Source organism: Stenella coeruleoalba (assembly GCF_951394435.1).
Source record: "Stenella coeruleoalba genome assembly, chromosome: 7".
Taxonomy (NCBI): Eukaryota; Metazoa; Chordata; class Mammalia; order Artiodactyla; family Delphinidae; genus Stenella; species Stenella coeruleoalba.
Window position 1 is genome coordinate 68,019,139 of NC_137153.1, and position 26,627 is coordinate 68,045,765.

At 35.9% G+C, this 26,627-nt stretch overlaps 1 protein-coding gene across 2 annotated transcripts; it reads right to left on the bottom strand.

Moving 5' to 3' along the window:
- Positions 1-18: 18 nt before the first annotated feature.
- CDC37L1 (cell division cycle 37 like 1, HSP90 cochaperone) lies at positions 19-26,468 on the bottom strand. Of its 2 annotated transcripts, XM_079927818.1 has the most exons (7): positions 26,239-26,468; positions 20,648-20,929; positions 17,657-17,750; positions 10,673-10,788; positions 10,190-10,312; positions 6,295-6,459; positions 19-2,522 (listed from the first exon to the last, which is right to left on the bottom strand). In XM_079927818.1, the coding sequence occupies exons 1-7, from the start codon at positions 26,368-26,370 to the stop codon at positions 2,421-2,423; spliced, it is 1,014 nt and encodes a 337-aa protein (XP_079783944.1). In that variant the 5' UTR covers positions 26,371-26,468; the 3' UTR covers positions 19-2,420. The 2 variants fall into 2 exon arrangements, with proteins under 2 accessions (XP_079783944.1, XP_079783943.1); XM_079927817.1 differs by lacking the exon at positions 19-2,522 and having other exon boundaries at positions 2,970-6,459.
- Between the last annotated feature and the right edge of the window lie 159 nt (positions 26,469-26,627).

The window sequence follows — 26,627 nt, forward strand, 5'->3', positions numbered from 1 at the left end:
ATATTTGAAAGAGCCCACTAATGGTACAATTGGATGAGAATGTTACTCGTCTTTCTCTCCTAGAGAATAATCTTAAATCAGTATTATTTCCACCACCATTAATAAAATGACACTGAGTTAACAGGGAATAGTGAAAACTATTTTTTAAAACTCTTAAAAAAATCTTTTATTGGAAGATTAATTTTATCAAATGAAATAATCTCTGATGGACACTTTGATGTCAAAGGTGTTTCACTTATTTGTTTGGACTTTCCATGGTTTGTATAGTTTGGAGAAAATTGTCTAACGTGAAATATAAATTATTCCTTTGCTTAGTATACTCCTATTATTTAAGAAACAGAAGACATTTCTCCTAATAGGAGTTAGTTCTTAGTAGTAAAGCAAAATAAAGAAAAATAAAAAGGATATCAATTTATTGTTCTGAGTACTATAGTACTGCTAAATTGTAAGTTATTGCAAATTATGGCATCAGTCAGTAGTTCCCAAAATAAATCCAATCACTTTCACACTGATACAACACTTCCCTTTGAAAGTAAAAGAATACACATAGCCAAATTTTAAATAGTTCTTCTGTTTTAGAAAACAAAAGCCAAAAAATCCTTCCGGAATAGTTTACTCAGTTGGTTGATAATTTCTCTCCTTCCAGTCTTCAGTTTTTAATACCTCTAACCTAAGGCAAAATGAAATTCAAAACAATTTTAAAGCTTACAGGCAAATCCTGGGGAAAAGTGAGAAGAATGAAAAGTAATGGTTCAAGTTACATTTCTGTGAAACTAGGGATTTTATTCCTATGTTCATTCTCCATTTGATAGGAAAAAGCAAGAGCTTGCTCCAAAACAGAAAACAACAACAAAAAAACTTCTATAACTAGGTCATTGGTTAAAAAAAAATTCAGGCTGATGAATACTACCATATAAATTAGTCAAACATTTTATTATAGAGTATGTATTTATATCAAAAGCACAAAAACAGCTTTATTCTTAAAACCAGGAAGATTGTGATGTTACATACGTAGATTCAATAATTCCAGTCCATTTCTATGGGTACTAAGTGCCTTATCACCTCAGATTAGTTAAAACAAGGTGCAAATGAGGCCAAGATAACAGGTCTGATCACCATGTGGGTCCCTTGGCGTTACCTGGCTTCTCAAATTGAGACGCGTAGTCCAAATCCCATTTAGTCATCTTCTAAATGTTTGCTACTAGTCTCAATGGGACTGAGCCAAAGACTACATTGGTTTCAAATCAAAGCTCATGTTCCTATAAGTCAGAAGGTTAATCCTCAAATAATAAGGACAGAATAATTAACATTGTCATCTCATTCCAAATAAAATGAATAATCAAATATCCTGGCATATTTAAAGTGAATTATATAGGAAGTAGTAAAGCTCAGAAGCATTCCATGGTAACTGAGCTAAAGAGAGGAATGACAAATGTAGTAAAAGCCATCATTACCAGTAAGGATCACCAAATTCTTAGAAATATGTAGTTAGCTCCAAAAGATTTCTCTTGCCTTTTTAAAAAAGTCTTTGGGCCATATCAGAGTAAAACAAACGATAACCAAAATTTTAAAAATCAGATTATTTTTCCCTATTTGTTCTTACAGGCCATTAGTATTCTTTTAAAACTTGCTCCCTGAGAGATCCCAGACTATGTCAAATAAAGAAATTAAGAGTATTAGCTTTATCACTTTTTATATCACTATATAACCCTAATATTAAAATGTCAACAGGGTAAAATCAACTACTAAGGAATATAGTTCTGAGAATACTTGGGGATAAACTTAGTATCTATATAAAATTGATATTATAGTCAAGGATTTAACTGATGGTGCCGAAAAAACAAATGTAATATTATTTTAGGGAGAAATATTTTGTTTTAATTTGTACCACCCCGCTTACTTAGTAAAGTAGATTATCAACTACTGATTTATTGCTTTTAATATGATGAAACACCAGATTTGACAGCTAAATTAGCAATAGGATACAAGTACATTTTTATCTTTAATCATTTTTGTAGAGTAGGACATGTACATATCCATATAAAAAGACTGTAGCAGATGCCTCCTAGAATCAACCAGTTCTTGTAAACATTGCATTTGTGCAGATTTTCATACTTTGATTCCAAAATTGAGAACAATAAGATTAAAGGCAAATTTAGTAGCTAAAAAAACCAAAATAATGTCCAGTTTGACTTCTTGCAACATGTGGTACCACTCCTCTCTTCAGAAAAAACAAAAAAACAAAAAAACCTAGCAGCACATGAAAAAAATTTTACAAAACGTTTCAGTACTCTTTGTTTTCCCTCCCATCAAAAACCGAACAAAAATAAAGTGCAGCACCCATAAAAGTGTCAAGAAAATAGCCAAGTTCTTCCTTTCTTGTAACAAAATAGCACTTGGCTTCAGCAGTCTTAACCAAATTATACAGTGTCCATCATTTTGGGTTCATCATCATCTTTATGTACCACTGAGTTTAAACTGCAGAGAGCTGTATTGATAGAATACTGAAGATAATCTGGATTCTGAAAAGAAAAAAGAATGAATGAATGATAATCAGTTTTATGCCAGTATATGCAGTTGCATATTCAGTTTTGCATTCTCTATTTCTCTGCAGTATAGCAGAACAGGAAAAAAGAGGGACTTTGAAGTCAGACTTGGGTTGAAACCCAAGAAGATAAAGAAAAAAATTAAATAGATTATTACCACTTAATCCAAAGAGATGTGATAAAGAGAGAATGATGTATGTGAAAAATAGAAATGTAATAAACACTACCTTTTTCCTCTGTTTAACAAAACTCTATAATTTTAATTATTTAATCATATAAGACTATATCTTCCATATGATTATATGTACATAGCTACTGATAATTTAAAAGATAAACATGGCTTTAAGCCAGCAATGTATTATATGTATTACGAAGATTACTAATTATAACAGTAAATACTAAAATTACAAAAACACTTGAATAAGGAAAAAATATATTTACTAAGTAAATATTATAGCTATCTTCAGAGTCTATTTTGGTTTCTCAAAGGTTAAAACAAACCCAAGTGAGAAATTGTTAATCTTTTGAAAGGTACTTAGACTCGTATTTAAAAAGTTGAAAACAAAAGAACAGTTTAATTTAGGTTTTGTTTATTTTTTAAACAGCAGAACTCAAAAACATTCTAATTTGTTCATTTCTAAAACTAGGAACAGAAAACTTTATTCAATAAATGCAAAAATAAACCCATTATTATTACAGCATCATGAATAGAGACCTAAGCCCTTAAGACCTAGGACTTTAGGAAATTCTTCCCCAAGAATTCAGTTTTATCAGTTGTTCTGAATATCTGCTCATACTTAGAGTTTTATTATGTATCACCTACTTTCATCTGTTTATCTTATTTAATAAACATCAATGAGGAAAACAGTCCACACAGGGCATAGATATCTTAAACCTCCCCATACCAAAGGGAGGCAGGGTTTTCAAAAGGTCTCCTTAATAAAGTACAATACTTTGTGATTCTTCTATTGTAAAAATCAAAAAGTAAGCCAGAAGTTAGCTGGATTATTCTCAATCAGGTTTTTATGAAGGAAGTGGCACAAATAACTGACTGAGGTCTGGAACACTAAAATAACTTTGGACCTCAGTTCTAACCCTGCCTCTTCCACTTAGTATAATGCCATCCTCAAAGAGAAAATAATTCATCAAAATTTAATAACATTAAAAGCTAGTATACAGGATAAGCCTAAGGTAACTGTTACTTATATCTCTGTCCAAGAGGCCTTGGTTTAGTTCTCTCAAAGCTAATGATAATGGTATTTGGCTTATTTCACGAGACTGCTGTCAATTAAAAAAAGATTAAAAGCTAAAGTGTTATCCAAATTTAAGTTTTATAAAAAATTATTAATAATCTTGTTACATTATCCCATTCTCCAAAGAAACAGAGTGCTAAGATCTTTTCTGACCATCCAGGCCCAATTCCAAAGGCCTTCAGAACAGAGCTTACAATTACTCTCTATTAAGACTAGGCTCCAGATTTTCATGGAGAATTTTGAGTATTAGAACTGGCTAAAGAGATTCTCTAGAATTCATCTACCCACCTCCTTAAGAACTGAAGACATCATCATGAGGAGACTTAAAAAAACAAAAAGCAATCAATATACCTAACCTAATGTACACTTAAATTCCACTGATTACCCTATATTCTCATCTAATAACATACTCAAAACATTTCTTGTCCCAGAGACCAGTTCCTCCCAAGAGCACACAACTGAGTGTTTTGTCCTATTTCTAGCATATGATTCAACAATATTCTATGATGTAGGTCAGTGGTCCCCAACCTTTTTGGCACCAGGGACCGGTTTTGTGAAAGACAATTTTTCCACTGGCCCAGGGTAGGGGTGGGGGGATGGTTCAGGCGGTAATACAAGCAACGGGGAGCAGCAGATGAAGCTTCGCTTGCCCGCCGCTCACCTCCTGCTGTGCGGCCCGGTTCCTAACAGGCCACGGACCGGTACCAGTCAACGGCCCGGGAGTTGAGGACCCCTGATATAGGAGAATGAATGAGCAATGGCGTAGAACAGAAATCCAGGATTAGCATATTAGCTCCATCACTTACTGTATTGACTTCAGGTAGATTACTTAACCTCCAGGAGGTTCAGTTTATTCATCCATAAAATGAATGAAAATGTGTCACAGCATTTTTGAGAAGATTAAATGAGACACCATGTAAAAGTGTTTTGCAATTTATAAACTGATATAATAAAAATGGGATGTTATTGTTATGGTTAAGCTCTTCTTCCAAATCTCTCAGTTGACAACTTAGTCCCTCAGGTTGTCTCTCATCTTATCCTATCTATCATCTTATCCTTCTCTCAAATAACAGTGTTTCTGTGGATCTAGCTGAAATCTTATCTTTTCCCTCTTACGTTTAGAATCAACAACATCCTTCAAAAGTCTTTTCCTCTGCATTCATTATGTAACACCTTAGTTTTAGGAGGTTTATATGTTGAACTTACAGAGACTTAGTCATAAAATTCCTTTGGAAAGACTGCGTCCCTATGGGCTATTTCTCACAGAACTGAAGAGAAAATTTTCATTTTATTTAAACAGCATTAAGAGGTAATGTGTAGGACAAATTGAGAGAGAATATTGCTTACATGTCTAACTAAGGGTTAACATTACTAATTATTTAAAAATCGGACCTTAATTATTTCTATCCTTGAAAATAATATTTTTGGCTGAGTTGAATGTGATCAATTGCTTTCCTTAAATTGTCCCTTTGGCCTACAATACATATAACCAGAATAGTGAAATTATAGATACATAAGGTCAAGATATTGAAAATCTCAATTTCTACCACTCTGAGCACAGGCTCCGGACACGTAGGCTCAGCGGCCATGGCTCACGGGCCCAGCCGCTCCACGGCATGTGGGATCTTCCCGAACCGGGGCACAAACCGGCGGACTCTCAGCCACTGCACCACCAGGGAAGCCCCACACTGCCTTTTGAGTGAGACTTCCCGTTCACTGTGTAGGCAACAGGCTAAACTGGCTAAAGCTGTTCCTAAAATCTTAGGGCCTGAAAATGAGAAATGAGAGATGACTGGTTCAATTTAAATGCTACTAGAACCAAAATGGGCAGTAACTTTTAATAACTTAAAACAGTAATCCTAAGTAGAATCAGGCAGACCTGTGGTCCAACCTCCTCTTTGACATAAATTCTTCACACTAGTGACATGGTTTTAGCTTATTCTAATAGCAGATTTCCAAGGGGCTCAAAGAGTTGGCCAATATTACCATAAAGAACAGCTTAGCATAAGTTACATTAATTTGTAGTAAAATGTTACATCTGGTAGGCAACACCAACATTCAAAAAGATAATACTACTAAACTCATGCAACAGATCATCTTGGTTGCTACTTGGACATATGCTTTGAAGCTAATTCATCTCAATAAATCTTAACAGTATAGTTCTACTTAGAATGGAGATGTTCCTCAGGAGCCATCTTGAGAAGTTTATGATTGAGATGATCAATAAGTAACACTTGCCCTTAAGAATGCTTAGGTGGTCCTCATCCCTTCTGTATTTAAAGGAGTGGAATTTGGTATCTCTCTAAATACCTAAGAGATGAACAAGATTTAATGCTAAAACATGGCATGAGATGAAACTCAGAGTTATCTTTTGAGGCAAGAATATTTAAAATGACCACACATATATAATGTATAAGAAGAAAGAGAAGTTCAAAAGAACAAAAATTATGTAAACTAATACATTTATAAAATAAATATTTACTTTTCCAACTTACCTGTGGTAAGGATTCTAATAAACCTATAGATCCAACACCAGAATGGGGAACATTATTCTGAACTGTCATAGGTTGGAAACTTGGTGATTGAGAATAAAGTCTTACTCTTGACTTGAAAGCTTCAAGTTCATTTTTGAATGCTTCAAAATAACCTTCTTCCTCTGCCTAGAAAACACAAAAAATAAAGACTGTGTTTTTCAAGACTTCCAGACCAGAGTAAACTCTAGCAAGCATATATTAGGCCTGAAGTGGAAGAAGTAAAGATGAGGTGAATAGTTTCAACGTAGAAACCACCAAGATCTCTGTCAGATTTCTGAAAACTGCCTGTTTCATATGAATATTAAAGATTGGTTTGTTCCATTTCCCTCTGCTTCAGCAAAATAAAACAAACTAATAAGAAACAACCCGTCTTTACACATACACACTAATAAAATGAAAGAAGGTAGGCTTCCTCTGTATTTCTCTTGATTTATCTATATTCTTGACAGGATCCAAAATAGTCCTCATTTAACCTCTCATTTTCTCCTCTCCTCTTCCCACTGCCAAGCAACAGCCAAGGGATATTCTTTAAACCTTCTAATTCTCTACCAATTAATGAGGGAACACTATTATTGTTATTAGTAATTCTCTGACCCTAAAATCCCTATTTGTAAAAGCCATGAAAGCCAATTAAACTCAACATTCAACTTCGTTATGAAAATACCTTAGTGTTTTAGTTAAGGAAGTACCTTCTTTTCAAGATTATGGAAAGAAAAAAGTACGATGAGTTATGTTGAGGGAAGGGAATTCTCTCCCAAGGTGTATATAATATAAAGCAAAATTCTTAACGCAAAACATCCTTTTGGCAGTAGCCTCCAATTATAAACGTTTCCTTTGCAGATTAAAAAATGACACAGAGCACATCCTACACAATAGATCACAGAATTTAAGTTCAAGTGGTGGAAGAGATTTTGTCGAAGTCTCATTCCTGAATATCAATGGGCCCATTCGTCTGCAGTGCGATTTTTTTCTTTAATGTAGTTTACGTTGTGTAACTGGATTAAAACCTATGGATTAGTTACTAGCATCAATATCTATACAAATAATGCAGACAATGTTCTGTGCTGCCATTCTGTCTTTTTAAGAATTTAGGAATCATTTCTTTAATTATATTATAGCATTTCACTTTAGTCAATATATGGTACTCGTGTGGACACATGCAATGTTAGCCTTCATATCCAAAAGTAGTCCTTCTGAAATGGTTATGTAGCAAACCATTAAAGGAATCAAGTGACACAACTGCTGACCTTACTTCATGCCTAAGGCCTAGGGATTTAGATCTAGAGAGACTTGATTGATTTTTGTTTTATTAAGCAACCTATGGGTCACTTGCTCAGTTTCTCTATGTTAATTTTCTCGTTTGTAAAAAAGAAATAAAAATCCTTATAAAATGTTATGAGGATTTAATGAGTTAATCCATGTAAAGTGCCTAGAATAATACCTGGCACAAAGCAAGCACCTCATGAAAGTTATTCCTTAATTTAAAAGAAATTATTAAGAGCACAATGTTAAGATCTAAGATTGCATAGCTGTTCAGTTCTATTTTGTCAAAGTAAATTTCAAGGATACATATAGTTTGACTATGTTCCATTATCTTACTAAGCACTAGTTCAAACATATCCATTAATGTAAGATGAAAAAAGAAAGTATGATTTTTTTTTTTTTAATGCCTATGTGTCAAGTGAAAATTTAGAATAGTCATCAGAAGCCTAACTAAAATACCAACTCAATCGTTTACTCATTAAGGGCTTCCCTGGTAGTGTAGTGGTTAAGAATCTGCCAGCCAATGCAAGGGACACGGGTTCGAGCCCTGGTCTGGGAAGATCCCACATGCCGTGGAGCAACTAAGCCTGGGTGCCACAACTACTGAGCCTGCGTGCTGCAGTTACTGAAGCCTGTGCACCTAGAGCCTGTACTCTGCAACAAGAGAAGCCACCGCAATGAGAAGCCCGCGCACCACAACGAAGAGTAGCCCCTGCTCACTGCGACTAGAGAAAGCCCGCGCACAGCGACAAAGACCCAACACAGCCAAAAATAAATAAATAAATAAGTTTATTTTTTTTAAAAATTGTTTACTCATTAAAACTACTGTCTTGGGAAAATTTTGTATTTTAACAGTAGAAGTAGAAGGTAGGACTGCTGCCACACTACTTTTTTTTATTTTAAAAACACAATGTTTTTCTCTATAAAAGGAAATATGTTGACTGTAGTATATGAAAAAGAAAATGGAAATCACTTATACTTCTACGACGCAGGTATAATCAAAATTAAACTTTCGGTATATTTCCTTCTAACTTCTAATTGTGTATGCTAAAATGTATCATATATGCAAAAAAGAGCATGTAAAATATTTACGTACAATTTATTGGGCAAAAATCCCACTATGTACCCACAAAAATTAGGAAATAAATCATTACTAGTATCTTAGAGATGAGTTTCAAAGAGCATTCCATCTCTCTCTGAGGTTACCATTATTGTAACTTGTCCTAATCACTCCTTTGCCTCTTCAGTTTTACTGCTTAAAATTTATGTATCATCAACAATATATTTAGTTCTGCTTGTTTTTGAACTTTATAAAAAATATAAAATTAAAAAAATGATACCAGATATATCATTCTAAGACTTGGTTTTTTTTTGCTTTCTTGTCTTTTTATCCATGCCAATGCTGATTAGTATATTACCAAATGAATATACCACAATTTATTCATTCTACTGTTAACAGACATTTGGGTTGTTCCCAGACTTTTTGCTATTATGAACAATTCTATTAAGCACATACATGAGTGTCTCTAGGGCAGCAGTTCTCAAACTTTATAGTCAAAGGACTCCCTCATACTCTTGAAAATTATTGAGGAACCTAAAGAGTTCCTGTTTATGCGGGCTATATCTATCAATACTTATGTGTTAGAAATTAAAACTGAGGAATTAAATATATATTAACTGAAATATAATAACAAACTCATTACATGTTAACATTTATAACATACTTTTTTTAAAAAAAACTATTTTCAAAACAAACAATTTAGTGAGAAGTCTGGCTTAACAGAAGATAGCTGTATTCACACATCTGCTTCTGTATCAATCTATGCTGTACACTGATGAAAGAATGAGAGTGAAAATGGCAAATAACATCTTAGTATTATTATGAAAATAGTTTTGACTCAGGACTAATGGAAAGGGTCTTGAAAACCCTCAAGTGTCCCTGGACCACATTTTTCTCTACGGTATATACCTTGGAGAATTTCTCGCTGTAAGCACTTGTCTTGTTCAACTTTACAAGGAAATTTTCCAAAGAGGTTATACCAATTTATACTCCTAGAGTCAGTGCATGTGAATTCTTATTGCTCTACTTCTTGTACAACTTTTAAATTATAGTAATAATTTAAATTAGTAAATTTAGTGAGTGTGAAATGTTATTTAATCTTTCTAGACATACCTATTTTTCTTTAATATAGCTGACTTCATCCTGTATATATAAACATGTATCACTTCTTTTGACTTTATAGCAAAGCATTTTCTCAGGTTCAAAACTTTTCATAAATATAATTTTGATGGCTGCATAATATTCTGTGTACTACAGATTTTTTTTTAACCATTCCTCTAATTTTCCTGAATACATACATTCATGTGAATGGCTCTCAATTTCACATACATGCTGTATAGTATAGCTTCTTATATAGCTCCTTTAAATCTATATTAGCATGAAAACAACAATATAATTTTTCTTTTCCTTATAAAATCTACAGAATTTAGCCTGTGGCATCCTGGTTGGATGGCTTCCATTGATGTGTATGGACAAAAGAGGTCTCAGCTAAAACCTAGCCTTCCCATTTAACAATACCAAATAGCTACTTACTTTGGCTTTCTGGAAAAATAAGCGAAAACATCCTCTTGGATCCACATTACAGTTTTTGGCCATTTCCATAATAAACTGCATTACAACTGCTTGATGTGCTATTTGTTCCATCAGAGCCCCTTTCTGAAAGTAACATTAAAATTATAAGAAATATATTTAATATTGTGATTACTATTTGGATTTTTAAAATATGATTTTTAAATAGGTTAAAAAAGAAAAAGGTTTATAGTATCAATACATGGGAACAAGAGAGGTGAGGGGGCAGGCAGGCAGGGAAAGCACATTGGAAACAAGTTTCCCTATGCTAACTGAAATAACTAAAAAAAATTCCAACAGTAAGCTCAAGTAGATGTGAAAACAAAACAAAATTATAATTTCATTTAATGACCTTCCTACTTTCATTTAAAGTAACGGAAAAAACAAAAGAAAAAAGTAAATCAGAATTCCACTAATGTTCCCAGAAATTCAAGTTTCACATGATACCTGTTCAGCTTCTAGATGAAAACACCATAAAATAAGATATTTAGCCGTTTCTTCACATACAAGGTATGGATGGTCAGACAAAAATCTCTGACTATCATCCCATCGACTTAACATACCTGTAAAAAAAAGAATTAAACCATGAATGTCAAATACTTTCCTCTTGTAAGCAAAGAAATGGTATTTTAAAATGATTCTCTTTAAAGACAACTCACATTACCATAGCAGTATGTTATGGTAAAAGAGCAAATGAAGAGCAATAAGAAAGCAATACCCAGCATATTGGAAATAGCTTTCAAATTCATAGCAAACTTTATTTCAAATAATGTCAGGCTAAAGCAGGGTGATTGGTTTAAAGCCGTAAGTTCTACATCTGGGGAATGCCCGAAGTCCCAGGCAAATAGAGACTCCTGGTCATTCTAGGCTAAAGTAAGTACAGATAATTTCAGGAGATTCAATATTATTTATTCAGAGAATACAAATTTTTCTGTTAGAAAGATGCATAAGAAAGCAAAACCTCAAGAAACTACACTGAGCAAACAAAGACTTAATAGAAGATTCAGAAAAACTACATTTCTTCTAATTTATTAAAATATGTCTAAGATAATATGGTAAAATGTCAACAGCATGGGAAACCAATCCAGTAAGTGTTATAATAGTAAATATACTCTAACCATTTTAGTGATGTTAACCATTTAGTCATGATGACTGTTTATACATAGAAAACAAAATCTTTTTAAAATTAGTTAAGCATATTTGAAAATAGCTGCCATTTTGCTTCAGAATACCAAACCTGTCCAAATACTACTAAACGTGTACTGTCATCTTTACCCAAATTAGTTAAGAAATTTGGTCAAAAAGTTGATACCACCCAAGTAATTAACGGAACCAGCAAAGTGTTGAGCTTTATTTAGACTCGTCCAACCAAGAAAGTTACTGAGTCATCATGGAAATTTTATAAGGCTATCTCAATAGTCTGGCAATAAATCTTTCCTCTAGACACAAAATGAACTTCTGAAGTTCCACATCAGAACACAAGTAAAAACAAAACTGAGGACAAATGTCTTTCTGAGAAATACACAGCAACACATGGAAATTAAATAAAAATAATGATTTTTTTTCCTCATTTAAAAAATTGGAAAAAAGCATTTTAGCATTTTCTCATAAAGAGTTTTACAAGCTTTAGAGAGTTACTTCCCCAACACTTTGGATACAGTGACTAGGTCATTTTAAATTTTGAGAAACAATGATTATTTAAGTTACTTTAAACTACTTCTCAAATTATATAAAGAATCTAATTAATAATTTCTGTGGTCAGAGCTGAAGAAAGCATAATTCTATTTCTTATACCTGAAGCCATAAAATAAATCCTATAAAGCAATTTTGCCTTAGCTTTGTTAAACTTCTGAAGAGGGAATATTTTTAACTCTATCAACCATTCAGAGAGATCACTGCTTCTCCGTTTACTTCTCCATGGGCAGCACTGTGACTTACTCAGGCACCAAATTCCTACCCATTCTGGTTTCTTTTGCAGGAAAGATATATACGAAAGGGTTAGTGACACTTGTAGGGGCCGTGAAGAAGGGTGTCACTAAACGTTAAAGGTTTTAAACTACTTAATAACTGAGACAAAATTAACACTTGAGGATGACCATAGCTTTTCTTTATCTGAAAAATAATTGTCAATACTTGATTTCAAAAATGCATACTAAATTATTATGAAATTGAGAAGTTACATTACAGGTAGTCCATTAAGACCTCTGTGGGAAGAGTGTGGAATTTTATGAACAAAATATATCAAGAGAATCAATGGCTTAGTGGAACAGAACATACCAGAAAGTACACATATTACTTTGGAATTTATAAAGAAACTTAAAATCAAATGGAGAGTAACACAATCTAACATGATGACTCTAGGACTAAACTGCCTAGGTTCAAGTATTGGCCTTACCACACCTTGGGCAAGTTCTATTATACCTCTATGCCTACGTTTCCCCATGTGTAAAAGAGGGCTAAAAACAGCAAATAACTCATAGGATTTTTGTGAGGACTAAAGGAGTTAATACATATAAAGCACTTAAAACAGTACCTGACAGAAAGTAAACACCTGATAAATACTAGGTATTATTAACACAATATGAACAGTTCATTCATTCATTCATCCATCAAATATTAAGCTAATCCTTTTTTTTTTTTTTTTTTTTTGCGGTACGCGGGCCTCTCACTGTTGTGGCCTCTCCTGTTGCGGAGCACAGGCTCCAGACGCGCAGGCTCAGTGGCCATGGCTCACGTGCCTAGCTGCTCCACAGCATGTGGGATCTTCCCGGACCGGGGCACAAACCCGTGTCCCCTGCATCGGCAGGCAGACTCTCAACCACTGCGCCACCAGAGAAGCCCTAAGCTAATCTTTTGGTTAAGGATAATCTAGTCATTTAAACTAGCCAACCAACTTCTCTGAATGCTTGAAAAACCTTACTTTGACAAATTAAAATATTTTAATTATGTATCTTCACCCATATATTTTTTTCTGGTGAATGTCTAAATCCCAATCCACCCTTTAGCTCTCAATATTCCATCTGATTCCTAAAATGGTCCCCAAATACACTTCATTATTTATTTCCCTTTCCTTTTTTCATTATACTGATAGAATGATAAGATTTCAATCCTTTGAATTATACTATCTTAATTTGTCAATATACCAAAAACCTCCCAACTAGGTTGTGAACTTCTTAATGAATGATATATGACCTATTTTTCAATATATCCTGAGCTCCAGATCTCCTGTATTCCCAATCACCTACCACCAGACAGCTACTTCTACCTACATGCCTGCACATAAACTCATCTTATTTGAAAATGAACCCATTCTTCTCTCCCTGCCCATCTACATTGCTTCCTAGGTTCCATGTCACCCAATCAGGTATTTCAGAGATTCTTCTGACATTTCCATTCCTCCCACATCAAACTTATCACTAAGTCCTGTGGTTATGCTATTGCAATCTGTTAATATGGTGAATCACATTAATGAGTCTTCTAATGTTAAGCCATCCTTGAATTCTTAGGATAAACTCTTTAAAAATATTTCTTTTTCAGATTATAAAAATAAAGTATATTCATTGTGAAGAATTCGAAAAATCCAGAAAATAAAAACCACCTGCAATGCTTACAAGAGGTAATCAATGTTAACATTCTGATGTATTTTTCCCTCTGGCTTATTTTTTAATGACTTTTAGAGAAACAAAATTAGAATCATATCATACATATTAATTTCCTACTCATTTCACTTCACATTCTAAGAGTACTTTTATTAAATGTTTTTCAAAAATAGGATACTGATGTGTTTTTGAAAAGCAATATGTAAGTGATTACATTGAAGAGACTGAATATCCACCTACAGCACAACTGATTCTAACATAGTATCTATGCAAATATTTACAGCTTTTAACAAAATCTCCAGTGGCAACATCCCACACAGATTCAAAAAAATGCTGAATCACAGCTAACTTCGGTTGGAAGTGAACAGATGATGTGCCATGAAAAACTGTGTTAGATCACCAAAAATCAGCTCTGATCATCATAAAGACAGTGATGTCAAAGATGCATATGACTTTGAAGAAAACTGTTCTGTGAAGTTTAAAAGAAAACAGACTTTATTTCTAAATTGGTATTTTATATTTATAAAACATGAATTAACTAAATTAATAAGTAAACATAAATATGGGGGAAAAAATCAGTACTTCACAATATTCCATGACATGGTTGTACCATTAATCATTAGATGGTAAATTCCATCTAATTACAAGGGGTAATAAAAGCAATATAAGAAAGACAGTCAAAAAATATCAAAAGATACCATAAGGGAAACTTAGGAGGAAGTCTGAAGAATATACATACGCATGAGACCACAAAGTAGTACAGTGTCAAGCCTTTGCAGCCCTTCACAACCTCCCATGTTCTAGGCCCATGTCTTCCAAGAGTCTGGAATGCAAACCAAGTTTGGAAAGCCTCCAGCTAGAAGCTCTAATCACAGCTGCTATTCCAAATGCGTTTACTTCAAAGGATTATATGAATGTAGTCATTATTCTGACAAATGCCTTTTTTTCCTCTATTACAACAAGCACACAACTCCAGAAACATCTGCTTCCACCCAGGTGGGACAATTATTAAACTTTCACTGTCTTGCCTCAGGTCTCTCCATCAACTCTGTGCCATAATTTAGTCCCCAGAGACTTTGACTATCTCATCATCCCACATGACTGCAAACTGGTCTACTGCACTCTGATGGAACTTGGTGAGCAAGAAGGAGCAGGTATCCCATTTGTCTCGGTATGATACAAACAAACATGCCAGAAAGTGGGAAATAAAAACACAGGAAAATTTTGGGAGCCTACTTACTACCTTAGTAACATTTCTGGGGATCCAATGGGCTGTGGCAAGTAGGATATCTTGCCCAAAGCGAAAAGTCAAGTGTATTTCCACTAAGAAACAGGCACAATGTGAATCTGGGAATGGCTGTCAGGTCTGGTTGGCTTTGAAGACAGTAAGGCTCTGGTTAGTATTAAAGGATGAGACATGGAAGCCCACTCATGCAATGGCAAAACAACTGTTTATTAGTCACATATTTCCACAGCCATCTGATTGTTTGTACAATATTTTATAAACTAAGGAGTCATGGTGGTATATTTGAGATTATGCAGAGATTCAACAGCATGGGATCTCTTCATCAAGGGTATTCCAGGTTAGCCACTGAATACCTAATTTACCAGTAGCAGAAACCAGTGCTGAAACCTCAATATTGAAGAGGCCAGCCAACCATCAAGCTGGAAGGACCAGCCAACCATCAAGTAATAGGTTGATAATCTTGGTCCCGTTTCATTTTGGAGGGACCAGTGGTTCCTCACTTGAACAAGACCATTTGAGATCTGGTATTGCCCTCCCTCTTTGCCATGCTTCTACCAGTAATGCATCTGTGGTCTTACTAAATGAGTTGTTCCCCATACCACATTATTTCTTGACCCCAAAACTCAATTTACAGCAAAAGAAATGAAGACAACAGGCTCACGAAATTCACTGGTCTTATGAACATTACTACACAGAAGCAGTAGGTTTTATAGGATAGTGAAATGTTTTATTGAAGACCCACATAATTATAGTGCCAGGTGGGTTACTACACCTAGTGAGGTAGGGATATTTTCCCAAATAAAATTCTTTCTGACCACAGCACTCAGTTTATAGCAAAAGTGAGGGAACTATTTTACATGCACTAGGTTTCCCATGGCTCCAAAGCAACTGGCCTACAGAATGCGAGCTGTGTGAAAGCACCTTGAGGGATGCTATTCTACCAGATGCATCATGCTCTGAAAGAGTAATCAGTACATGGTACTCCTTTTCCTACAGAACGCGCAGGCCTGGGAAATAAGGGCTGTAGGTGGGAGCTGCAACTCACATTATCACAACTAAGATGCATTTACAAAATTTTTGCTTTTTATTCTTATAATTCAGGGGTCCGCTTATTTAAAGATTTTAACATCTACCCAAGGGATGACTGTATATCCATTTTTTCTATTATAAATAATACTGGAATGATAATATTTGCAAAAATAAACTTCGCTTACTTCTTCAGACACTATTCTTGAATTAAACAGAATACGTAACTTATTTCACTTTTTAAAAATAAAAAGTATGAGGGCTTCCCTGGTGGTGCAGTGGTTAAGAATCTGCCTGCCAATGCAGGGGACACAGGTTCATGCCCTAGTCCGGGAAGATCCCACATGCCATGGAGCAACTAAGCCCATGTACCACAACTACTGAACCTGTGCTCTAGAGCCCGCGAGCCACAACTACTGAAGACCGTGCGCCTAGAGCCCATGCTCCTCAACAAGAGAAGCCACTGCAACGAGAAGCCTGCACACCGCAACGAAGAGTAGCCCCCGCTCGCCACAACTAGAGAAAGCCCGCACGCAGCAACGAAGACCCAACATAGCCAAAAATAAATAAATTTATTTAAAAATAAAAAGTATGAGAAAAATGAATAAATTTTATGAATAAACTTTATGAAATAATTGTATGAATAAACTGCAAAAAAAGGAAAAAAATCTAAAGTAGTATCCGTTATACTGACATAAGGATGAATGAAATTCTAAATACTTTGGGAGAGAAACACCAATAGGAAAAAGGTCTCAAAATGTCATTTAAATAGCTTATTAACATACTCCAAATAAAAACTATGTTTACTAAATTGACACATATATACTTCCCAGTAGCATTTTCACTCCAGCAGTATTGTCACTGCTTATAATTCTTAGAACATAGCATACTGTTTCCCGACTCTGCCTTTGGACATGCTGTTGCCTTGCCTCCCTTATCTACATGGAGAACTCTTACACGTTCCTTATAATCTAACTCAGACGTTTCTCCTCTGGGAAGCTTTCACTAAAATCAACCCCCATCCCACTGCTTTTCCCCAACAGAGAAAACTATTTTTCAGTTCTTTGTATACGTATTTCTATTACTTACTATTTATTATAAATTATATTCTATTACTTATTATTTATCTGAATAACAGTTGAAGGATCTACATAAATTGTATAGCATCATATCCAAAACCTGAAAAAAATGAATGCTAATCTTACAACCATAAAATAATCAGATACAAAGGAAGCAAAGATGAAAAAAGACAAAAGCAAAGACTAGTTGGGAAATGGAAAGAATCTAGGTAGTAAAAAAGACCATGTTTTAGAGGGTAGGATTATATAATAATAGATTGAATTTTGCTTTTCTTCACAATTCAGTTTACTCTGTCACTCTATTTTTTTACGACCAAAAAAAAGTCTAAAACAAGAGCTATACAACTGTGCCAGAAGCAGCTATGCAACTGGAGTTTGTCACTCGTCTTCTTTTTGGTCCCCATTTTATAAATCCACCTTTTGTACACATATTTATGATACCAAACATTACAAAAGAAGGAAACTCAAGTAGTAGACTTACCAAAATGTCTGATTTTCTGCTCATGTTTCTGCATAAATGATTTTGATTTATCTTCATCTTCTGTTTCTTTTCTTTTATCCTGATTAATAAAACTCTAAGGAAAAAATTTTGAAGTTAAAATCAGATTTTATATTTTAATTGGATTTTCTTTCTCACTTATTGAATGCCTAGCAATCCTTCGCATACACACTATAAAAAGGTGATGTAGTAAACTCATATTACATCATTAAATTCATCTGTAAAACTCTGTTAAAAATTAAAATTTTCTTGGGCTTCCCTGGTGGCGCAGTGGTTGAGAGTCTGCCTGCCAATGCAGGGGACACAGGTTCGTGCCCCGGTCTGGGAAGATCCCACATGCCGCGAAGCGGCTGGGCCCGTGAGCCATGGCCGCTGAGCCTGCGCATCTGGAGCCTGTGCTCCGCAGCGGGAGAAGCCACAACAGTGAGAGGCCCACGTACCGCAAAAAAAAAAAAAAAAAAAAATTAAAATTTTCTTGTAATGAAGTTTCATTAGTCTTATTTAAAGTGATATATATGTAGAAAATTATACAATTATTTTAGAAATCAACAGAGAAAAACAAATGAATTAACTCTTCTGTAAAACTGAATTTCCCTATCAAAGGCAGGTATAGAAAGATCCTTTACATGCATAATTTATGTTTTGCATTATTCATTTCCATCAAATATTTGCAGCTCTACTGTCATCTTTGGAGTTCTTGCTGGAAACAAACTCAGAAATTCAAAGCATATAGAGTATAGTTACAACAAAATTTTTGATAAGACATAAACCTAAAACAGACCTTTGCTGTAAACTTTTTTTAGGAGAGGCTAAACAGTTCGATTCTGAAATCAAGTACAAATTTCTATTAAGGAAGTGCTTCTTTTCAGTTAAATAAGTCATAAAACAGACGAAGATGAAGTTTTTATCTGGCCAGAAAAACTGGCAGAACAATTTCTTAGAACATTATGTGATCACGTTTAAACCTTGAGATCATCACTGCCAAAAATGAAAATTGAAAACTAGCTCTCTGACAGTTTACAATCAGGAAACACACAAGTTTACATATTTCAAAATAAAAGCATTTTTTTCTTTATATATTCTCCATCTAGACCAGCACTGTCCAATAGAAATATAATCCAAGCCAGAAATGTAATTTAAAGTTTCCTATCAGCCACATTAAAAAGCAAAAGAAACAGATGAAATTAATAACATATCTATTTAACCCAACATATCCAACATATTATCATTTCAACATGTAAGCAACACAAAAAAATTATTAATGGAATATTTTACTTTTTTTGATACTAAGCCATCGGAATCTGGCGTGTATTTTACACTTACAGCACATCTCAATTCGGACTAGCCACATTTCAAGTGCTCAATGGCACATGTGGCTAGTGGCTATCAAGTTGGACAGCGCAGACCTAGACCAGTCCTCTCAAGTCTCAAGCTCCCAGACAAAATCAATGTACGATTTTGAGGAAATGACTGGAACATAAAGAGAGTCCTAATTAATTTGTGGTATAAATGTAAGCTATGTTAGAATCCAACTTTAAAAAAAAACAATGAAAAGAAGAGACAAAAATATTTTCTTTGTGACCACTGTGTTAACAGAAGAGACATTAATTTTATAAACAAAGAAACATTGTTTTGACAATTCCCTCTGGAATAAAAAAACTATTTTAAATAGTTTTGGGGTATAAATGCAAACCAGAAATAAAGTAATACTTAAGATGACACATCCCTTAGAACAACATATACAGAGACAGCGAGTCATTCAGTGAAAGAATTATTCTGTTGAGGGGAAAGAAAAATATATAAATTAGTACAATCACAGAAAAAGTCTAGAAAGATATGACTCATTGTTAACAGTGGTCATCTCTGGGAAATGGAAATGAAGGAAGCCTTTCAATTCTACTTTACAGGTTTACGTTTTTGTTTTTTACAAGAAGCATGTTGTACTCTTACAATTTATCTCCATTAAAGAAAGAAGTACTGATAGGGCTAGTGGTACTAGACATTTACCTGTGTGTATTACTTATTGCTGTAGCAGGACCAGAGCTAGTCCAGGGGAAGGAAATTAAAGGTGCTTCGGGGGGAGTGCTGAGAGTGGAATGCCAGAGCAGAAACAAGTAGTGTTACACACTACGTGTAGAGAATAATGACAGTTAAAGATAAACTGAATGCGGACTTAGACAAGAATGAGCAGTCCATACCTAAGTCTTGAGAGTTAAGTTTAGTACAAATAGAAAGAGTACTACTTTAGACATTAGATGAAAATGACTTTATTTCATTGCCCACTTCTTTTTCAGATACAAAAGTCAAAGAATAAGGCCTATATACGTAATCCAGTGAGAAACAGAAGACCGCTCTTAATAAACTAACTTGGCAAAAGTATTTTACTACTCCTTTCAGCAATAATGCTTGTAACACTAAGACCAGATTACTGTCTGAGGTTTACTAAATACATACTGGTAAATAACAGTGAGAGACTTTGTTTTATTTGATAAAACCAGTAACTATACATTAGTGTTACAAAATTGAAAGCAAGCTGATAAGCATAGCAACATCAGAAAGCACTGGTAACATCTGAACTTTACCACATACCAGACCCCATGCTATCTACTTTTAAGATGTTACCTTATTTAGTTTTCATACCCACTCTTTATAGTTGATGAAACTGAGCCTTAGAGAAGTGACTTGCCCAAGGTCAAAAGCCAGCCTGTGAAAAGTTGAGATTTGAGGCAGTCTGACTCCAGAACCCATGCTTATATTCAGTGTGCTATGCTGTAGCCATATAATTGGATTAAGGACTACCCACATTAGACACTACTGGGGATAACACATTTCTGTAACAATCACTTTTCCTAAACTGTCAACACTGAATACTGTTTATAAGATTCTGTTGCTTTGTTAACAGATATGCACAACTGGTTTGTACAAACACTTCAGTCTTTCCTTCTTTCATTATGGTCCAATAAAAGAGAGTACCTTATTAAAAACATCCTTGCTAATGGCATCCATGTTCCACAGACACATTCTCTCTCTTTGTACTAGAGCCTCTTCTTTCTGCCGCCATTCTTCTTCCCGTTGCCTCAGTTCTGATACTGCTGTTTGTGCTTTGGCATGTTCCTGATCCAAGGACTCAGAGTTATGCAGTGCTAAGCTACCAAGTTTCTGCTGAGCTTCAGCGAGATTCCATTTGCACGCCACAGAGCTCTTCACAAACTCTTTCTGCTTTTGGCAAGCCATTTCAATTCCATGGCTATATATCTGTATTAAAAAACAAAACAAAACAGTATTTTTAAGAAATGAAGAAGGCAACAGAACAGGTATGTTTATGTAGCACAGTTCAAATTTCTATTAGTCACGGATTTCTGTACAATGTTTTTGGTACACAGGTATCCAGCCTTCTGTGTTTGCAGTTAAGAGTTTTATATTATAGACCTTGTTTCATCAACTAGACTCTAAGCTTCGTTGTTAATTTGTGCCTCTCCCCTGACAACTAACAGCAACAAAAAGCCTGGCAACTAGCACAGTGTCCTGCATACACCGGGACCTCAACAAACATTTGATTTATAGTCTTCATAATCCTGAAACAGAATAATGAGAACAAAAGCTTAAATCTAGTTCATCATCTTATCACTCAACATGGTGAAAAGCAGACCTCTATAGAGCTTTGCTTTGCAAGTTCTTCACTCAAAGAACCTTTTATTTAGAAGTAATCACTTCTTGGTTTCTATTTTCTCTCTGTGTTATCCCAATCCTTGGTAATCTGAGTTGTTATTATTGGAAATTTCTATTTAAAACTGACTACATCAGATAGATAACCTTTAACTTAATCCTAATCAAAACAGACAAAGTTGTTTAAAAAAAAAAGTCACTGGTACACCCTGGTGACTCTGTTTTTTTTTTTAACATCTTTACTGAAGTATAATTGCTTTACAATGGTGTGTTAGTTTCTGCTTTATAACAAAGTGAATCAGTTATACATATACATATGTCCCCACATCTCTTCCCTCTTGCGTCTCCCTCCCTCCCACCCCTCCAGGTGGTCACAAAGCACTGAGCTGATCTCCCTGTGCTATGCAGCTGCTTCCCACTAGCTATCTATTTTACGTTTGGTAGTGTATATATGTCCATGCCACTCTCTCACTTTGTCCCAGCTTACCCTTCCCCCTTCCCGTATCCTCAAGTCCATTCTCTAGTAGGTCTGTGTCTTTATTCCCATCTTGCCCCTAGGTTCTTCATGACCATTTTTTTTTTTTAGGATTCCATATATATGTGTTAGCATATGGTATTTGTTTTTCTCCTTCTGACTTACTTCACTCTGTATGACAGATTCTAGGTCCATCTACCTCACTACAAATAACTCAATTTCATTTCTTTTTATGGCTGAGTAATATTCCATTGTATATATGTGCCACATCTTCTTTATCCATTCATCTGCTGATGGACACTTAGGTTGCTTCCATGTCCTGGCTATTGTAAATAAAGCTGCAATGAACATTTTGGTATATGACTCTTTTTGAATTATGGTTTTCTCAGGGTATACGCCCAGTAGTGGGATTGCTGGGTCGTATGGTAGTTCTATTTTTAGTTTTTTAAGGAACCTCCATACTGTTCTCCATAGTGGCTGTATCAATTTACATTCCCACCAACAGTGCAAGAGGGTTCCCTTTTCTCCACACCCTCTCCAGCATTTACTGTTTGTAGATTTTTTGATGATGGCCATTCTGACCGGTGTGAGATGATATCTCACTGTAGTTTTGATTTGCATTTCTCTAATGATTAATGATGTTGAGCATTCTTTCATGTGTTTGTTGGCAATCTGTATATCTTCTTTGGAGAAATGTCTATTTAGGTCTTCTGTCCATTTTTGGATTGGGTTGTTTTTTTTTTGATATTGAGCTACATGAGCGGCTTGTAAATTTTGGAGATTAATCCTTTGTCAGTTGCTTCATTTGCAAATATTTTCTCCCATTCTGAGGGTTGTCTTTTCGTCTTGTTTATGGTTTCCTTTGCTGTGCAAAAGCTTCTAAGTTTTGTTAGGTGGTGACTCTGTTCTACTAAGAATCAACAGTAATTAGTTTTAACATTTATTTTAAAAAATTTTTTAAATAAACTTATTTTATTTATTTATTTTTGGCTGCACTGGGTCTTCGTTGCTGCGTGCAGTCTTTCTCTAGTTGCGGCAAGCGGGGGCTACTCTTCGTTGTGGTGCGCGGGCTTCTCATCACGGTGGCTCCTCTTATTGTAGAGCACGGGTTCTGGGTACACGGGATTCAGTAGTTGTGGCACACGGGCTTAGGTGCTCCGCGGCATGTGGGATCTTCCCAGACCAGGGATCGAACCTGTGTCCCCTGCACTGGCAGGTGGATTCTTAACCACTGTGCCACCAGGGAAGCCCACTTTTAACGTTTGTTGAACCACCACGTGTAAAGCATCGTGACGGATGTTTAATTCCTTATATTCCTCAGTTCTATCAAACACATTCTTTATGATTTCTTAGCCAAAATGTAGATCAATTTCAAACTAGGTATTCAGAATAATTTTACTCCAATCTATTCCCTTATCTGCATCACTATTCAAGCCCTTGTAATTTCACACTTTAATTATATAAATATACTCTTTCTCATTTCAAGCCATTCTCTACTCTTCTAGACTTGGAGTGATTTCTCCAAGAAACAAATATGATAATTTTACTGATTCTTAGAGTCTTGGGATAAAGCGCAAACTCTGTGGCATGGCATGGTCCCTCATGATCTCACTTCCTATTATCTCTCTAGACTCAGTCCTAGTCACTCTTCTACTTGTTTGCTTATTGTTTGCTTACATCCCCTTCCCACCCCTCCACCCCATTCAATGTGACAACTCCCCCATCCCTAAACCTCCTATCTCCATCCCAGATTCCAGCATTATGTCCCTTCCCTCTTACCCTGTCCCTCTCCACCCAAGTTATGCATATTTCTACAGTGGTGTTTTCACACAATACTGTGCTTATTTGTTTAACTATCAGCTTCTTGAGGGGCTAGAATGCAATAAATCTTAGATGAATAAACGACTCGACTTCTTGGAATAGACTAGTGGTGGTTAGGAATTCTAAGACAAGTAGCATGCAAGGCTTCTTTTTTAGCTAAGTCTTCAGGCAAACTTAGATTTCTATTGGAGGGAATGTGGACACTTGCTATTCAGATGTTTTACTTGTTTAGCAGGTTTGGAGCCCAGATACCACTTGGTCCTAACCAACCAAGTAAGGTATTTATTTTTACTTTTTGCTACCTTAGAATAGGGTTAAGAATAACTGCAGACTAGCTATGCTTAAAAAGGGACTAGGAAGAGGAGAAAAATGAAGCTATATAATTTATTTTGTAAGAAAAGACAAAGAAATACTAAGAAAGGTAAGGACAAATGGAAATATCTTGCATTGTCAAATTATGCGGGAGCAAATTCTCAAATCACCTCTCAAATCAAACACAGAAATCTTATTTCTAAATTCTAAAAATGATTTATGTTTATATCCTTCTGCACAGACTACACAGACTATGTTTGGGCATTTGAGTAAACTATCCAACATGTATTGAGATGATTGATTATATTTTAATAAACAAAGATTTGAAAAAAGAACTGTTAGCATTAAGGTCTACTAATGTAACTTTACATAAAAAAAATTCCCAAACAGGATCTCTAAGTTCCAAACTGCATTTAACTGGATCTCAGAACTATATATCACACATGACATTAATATAGCTAGTTTCCCTATATTTGGTAAAATTACACCAAGGCTGTTTTTATAAAGATTATAAAATGTTTATAAACTGAATTAAATATTTTATTCTTTCCAAATATTCCAAAAGAAAAACTTAAGTTCTAAAACTTAAATCCAGCAAGACAAGTAAGTAGGTTTGTTATAAACACATGAACTAATTTAGGATTAGAAATCATTTTGCAAATCTTAGTACCATTCAAAGTTAGTTTCAGACAAATAAAATTTTACATTACATCACAGGATGGGCAGTACAGTAGGTGGGAAAAAACACTGTACTAGGTGTCAGAAGTGGATTCTAGTTTTAATTCTGCCACTGCTTAGCTACATGGCCTCAGGGAAATCACTTTTAATGTAGGATTTAAGCCTAATCATTTCTAAAATTCCTTTCAGCTAAATAAGCTTATAAATTAATATACAGCTATTTTTAAAATTCAGTTTCTCTTAGGTTACTCTTTAGATTCAACCACAATGCAGTGAAATTCTTGAGACCTTTCTATCCTCTCTATACTCCTTCAAAACTGACAATGGCAGCTGCTGTTCATTCTTTTTCTATCTCTGTAGCACATTCATTATGTGCTTATATAACACATTTTGTATATAAAGATGACACCAGTGATCCATAATTAGTGGGTGACTACCAACCTATCAACTCTCATTCTGTCCTCCTAAAAAAATGTCTTGTACTTTCCCAGTGACTGGCTGGCCGAAGTACAGTCTGTGGTTATGAAACAGCATTTTTCTCTGTGCAGCCAACCAACCCTGTGAGCTGGGCATAGGATCGATGACCCTACACTTATTGGCAAACAATTTAAATCACTCATTTTCATTAACAGCTAGCAAGATGAGTCTAGAGAAAAACAGTTTTAATTCAGTTAAGCCCTGGGGGATCCCATTTTGCAAGAAGCCTAGAAGGCAAATACCTATAATCCATTTCATTGAACCTATTAGTGTTTAGTCCGTGATCCTGAAATATACTTCGAAAACACTCAGGTTAGGAGAAAAACCGGGACAAGGTGATATGAGTACCTAAGCACTCCCTAAGATAGGACCAAGAAAATCCTAAGTGGCAGTATATCACACTTGGATAAGTTTCAGAGGAAAGAAGGCTGGGCTGAAAACCACAAGTAGCGGCAGGAATCTGAGGAAGAAGTCTGAAGGAAAAGGCAAACGTGTGCCTATATATTTTTACTGAAGAAGCGTGTGAAGCAAAACTAAAATCAGAAACGTAAGGGGAAAATGGCCACGCGAATGGGCGAGATTTACGCCAGCATCAATAGCAAGGTTTACAGAATTTGCTCAGATGTCAAAAGTCAGTGAAATAAACTGGATCTCAAATCTTTATGTCAGGAGCTCAGTGAATTATTGAAACACAACCATTCACTGTTCCCATCAACTGTGCACAAATATTAGTGCCTTCAAAAGAATAAAGTGCTCGGATTAGAGCAGGCACAAGAGGACAAAGGGTCAATGTTATAGAGTGAGCTGTCCCAAATCTGGGTACCGTCAGAAGACGGGTGGAGGGGAGAAACTTCTTCCAAGGGTGAGGAATTAGCCAAGGTGAAAAGGTGTGCGTGGAGGTGAAGGTTGGGGCTATATGGCCAGACCCTCTTCGAAGACCTCAGTAGATGCTACAAAGTGATGGGATGGCTTCAGGCTCCCGACGCCCGAGGTTGGGGGTCGGGAGTCGGGGGCGGGAGAAGGGGGAGGTGGGGGCTCAGAACAGGGCACAGAAAAGGGTCGCAGAGACAGAGGGCTCAGGGGGCCTGGTGACGGCTCCTCTCCATCCCCCCGCAGAACACGGGCCCCTTCTCACCTGGGTGCCGCCTCCGGGCAGCTGCGGGTAGCGAGGAGAACCGGGGGACACGTCCAAGTCACTCTCTTCCTCAGCCTCACCTTCTGCCCGAGGGAGGCTCCAAGGTCCTGGCGGCGGCCACGGCTGCTCCATGTCCGGCTACCCCCGGCCCTACAATCCTCACTGCCAACAGACTTCCCGTGAGCGGAACCTACTGCGCGGAGCCAGCCGCCCCAGCCGGGGGGGCCGTTACCCAGAATCCCTCTGCCGGCGGCGACGCCGACGCACGCCCGGCGCCAGCCTGTGCCGCGCCACCGGCGGACGGCAGAAAAAGACGTACTCCACTTGTTACGTCACTTCCGAATAGGAAGGCGTAGGTCGAGGGAGGTGCGTCCCGGAGTTTGGGAGGC

Excerpts from the sequence above, each read along its gene's own strand:
- CDC37L1 (XM_079927817.1), bottom strand. The coding sequence starts at position 26,370 with ATGGAGCAGCCGTGGCCGCCGCCAGGACCTTGGAGCCTCCCTCGGGCA. Across the intron at positions 17,751-20,647 it reads GCAAGGATGTTTTTAATAAG|AGTTTTATTAATCAGGATAA; the intron begins GTACTCTCTTTT and ends TTTTTTCCTTAG. Across the intron at positions 6,460-10,189 it reads TATTTTTCCAGAAAGCCAAA|GCAGAGGAAGAAGGTTATTT; the intron begins GTAAGTAGCTAT and ends TGTGTTTTCTAG.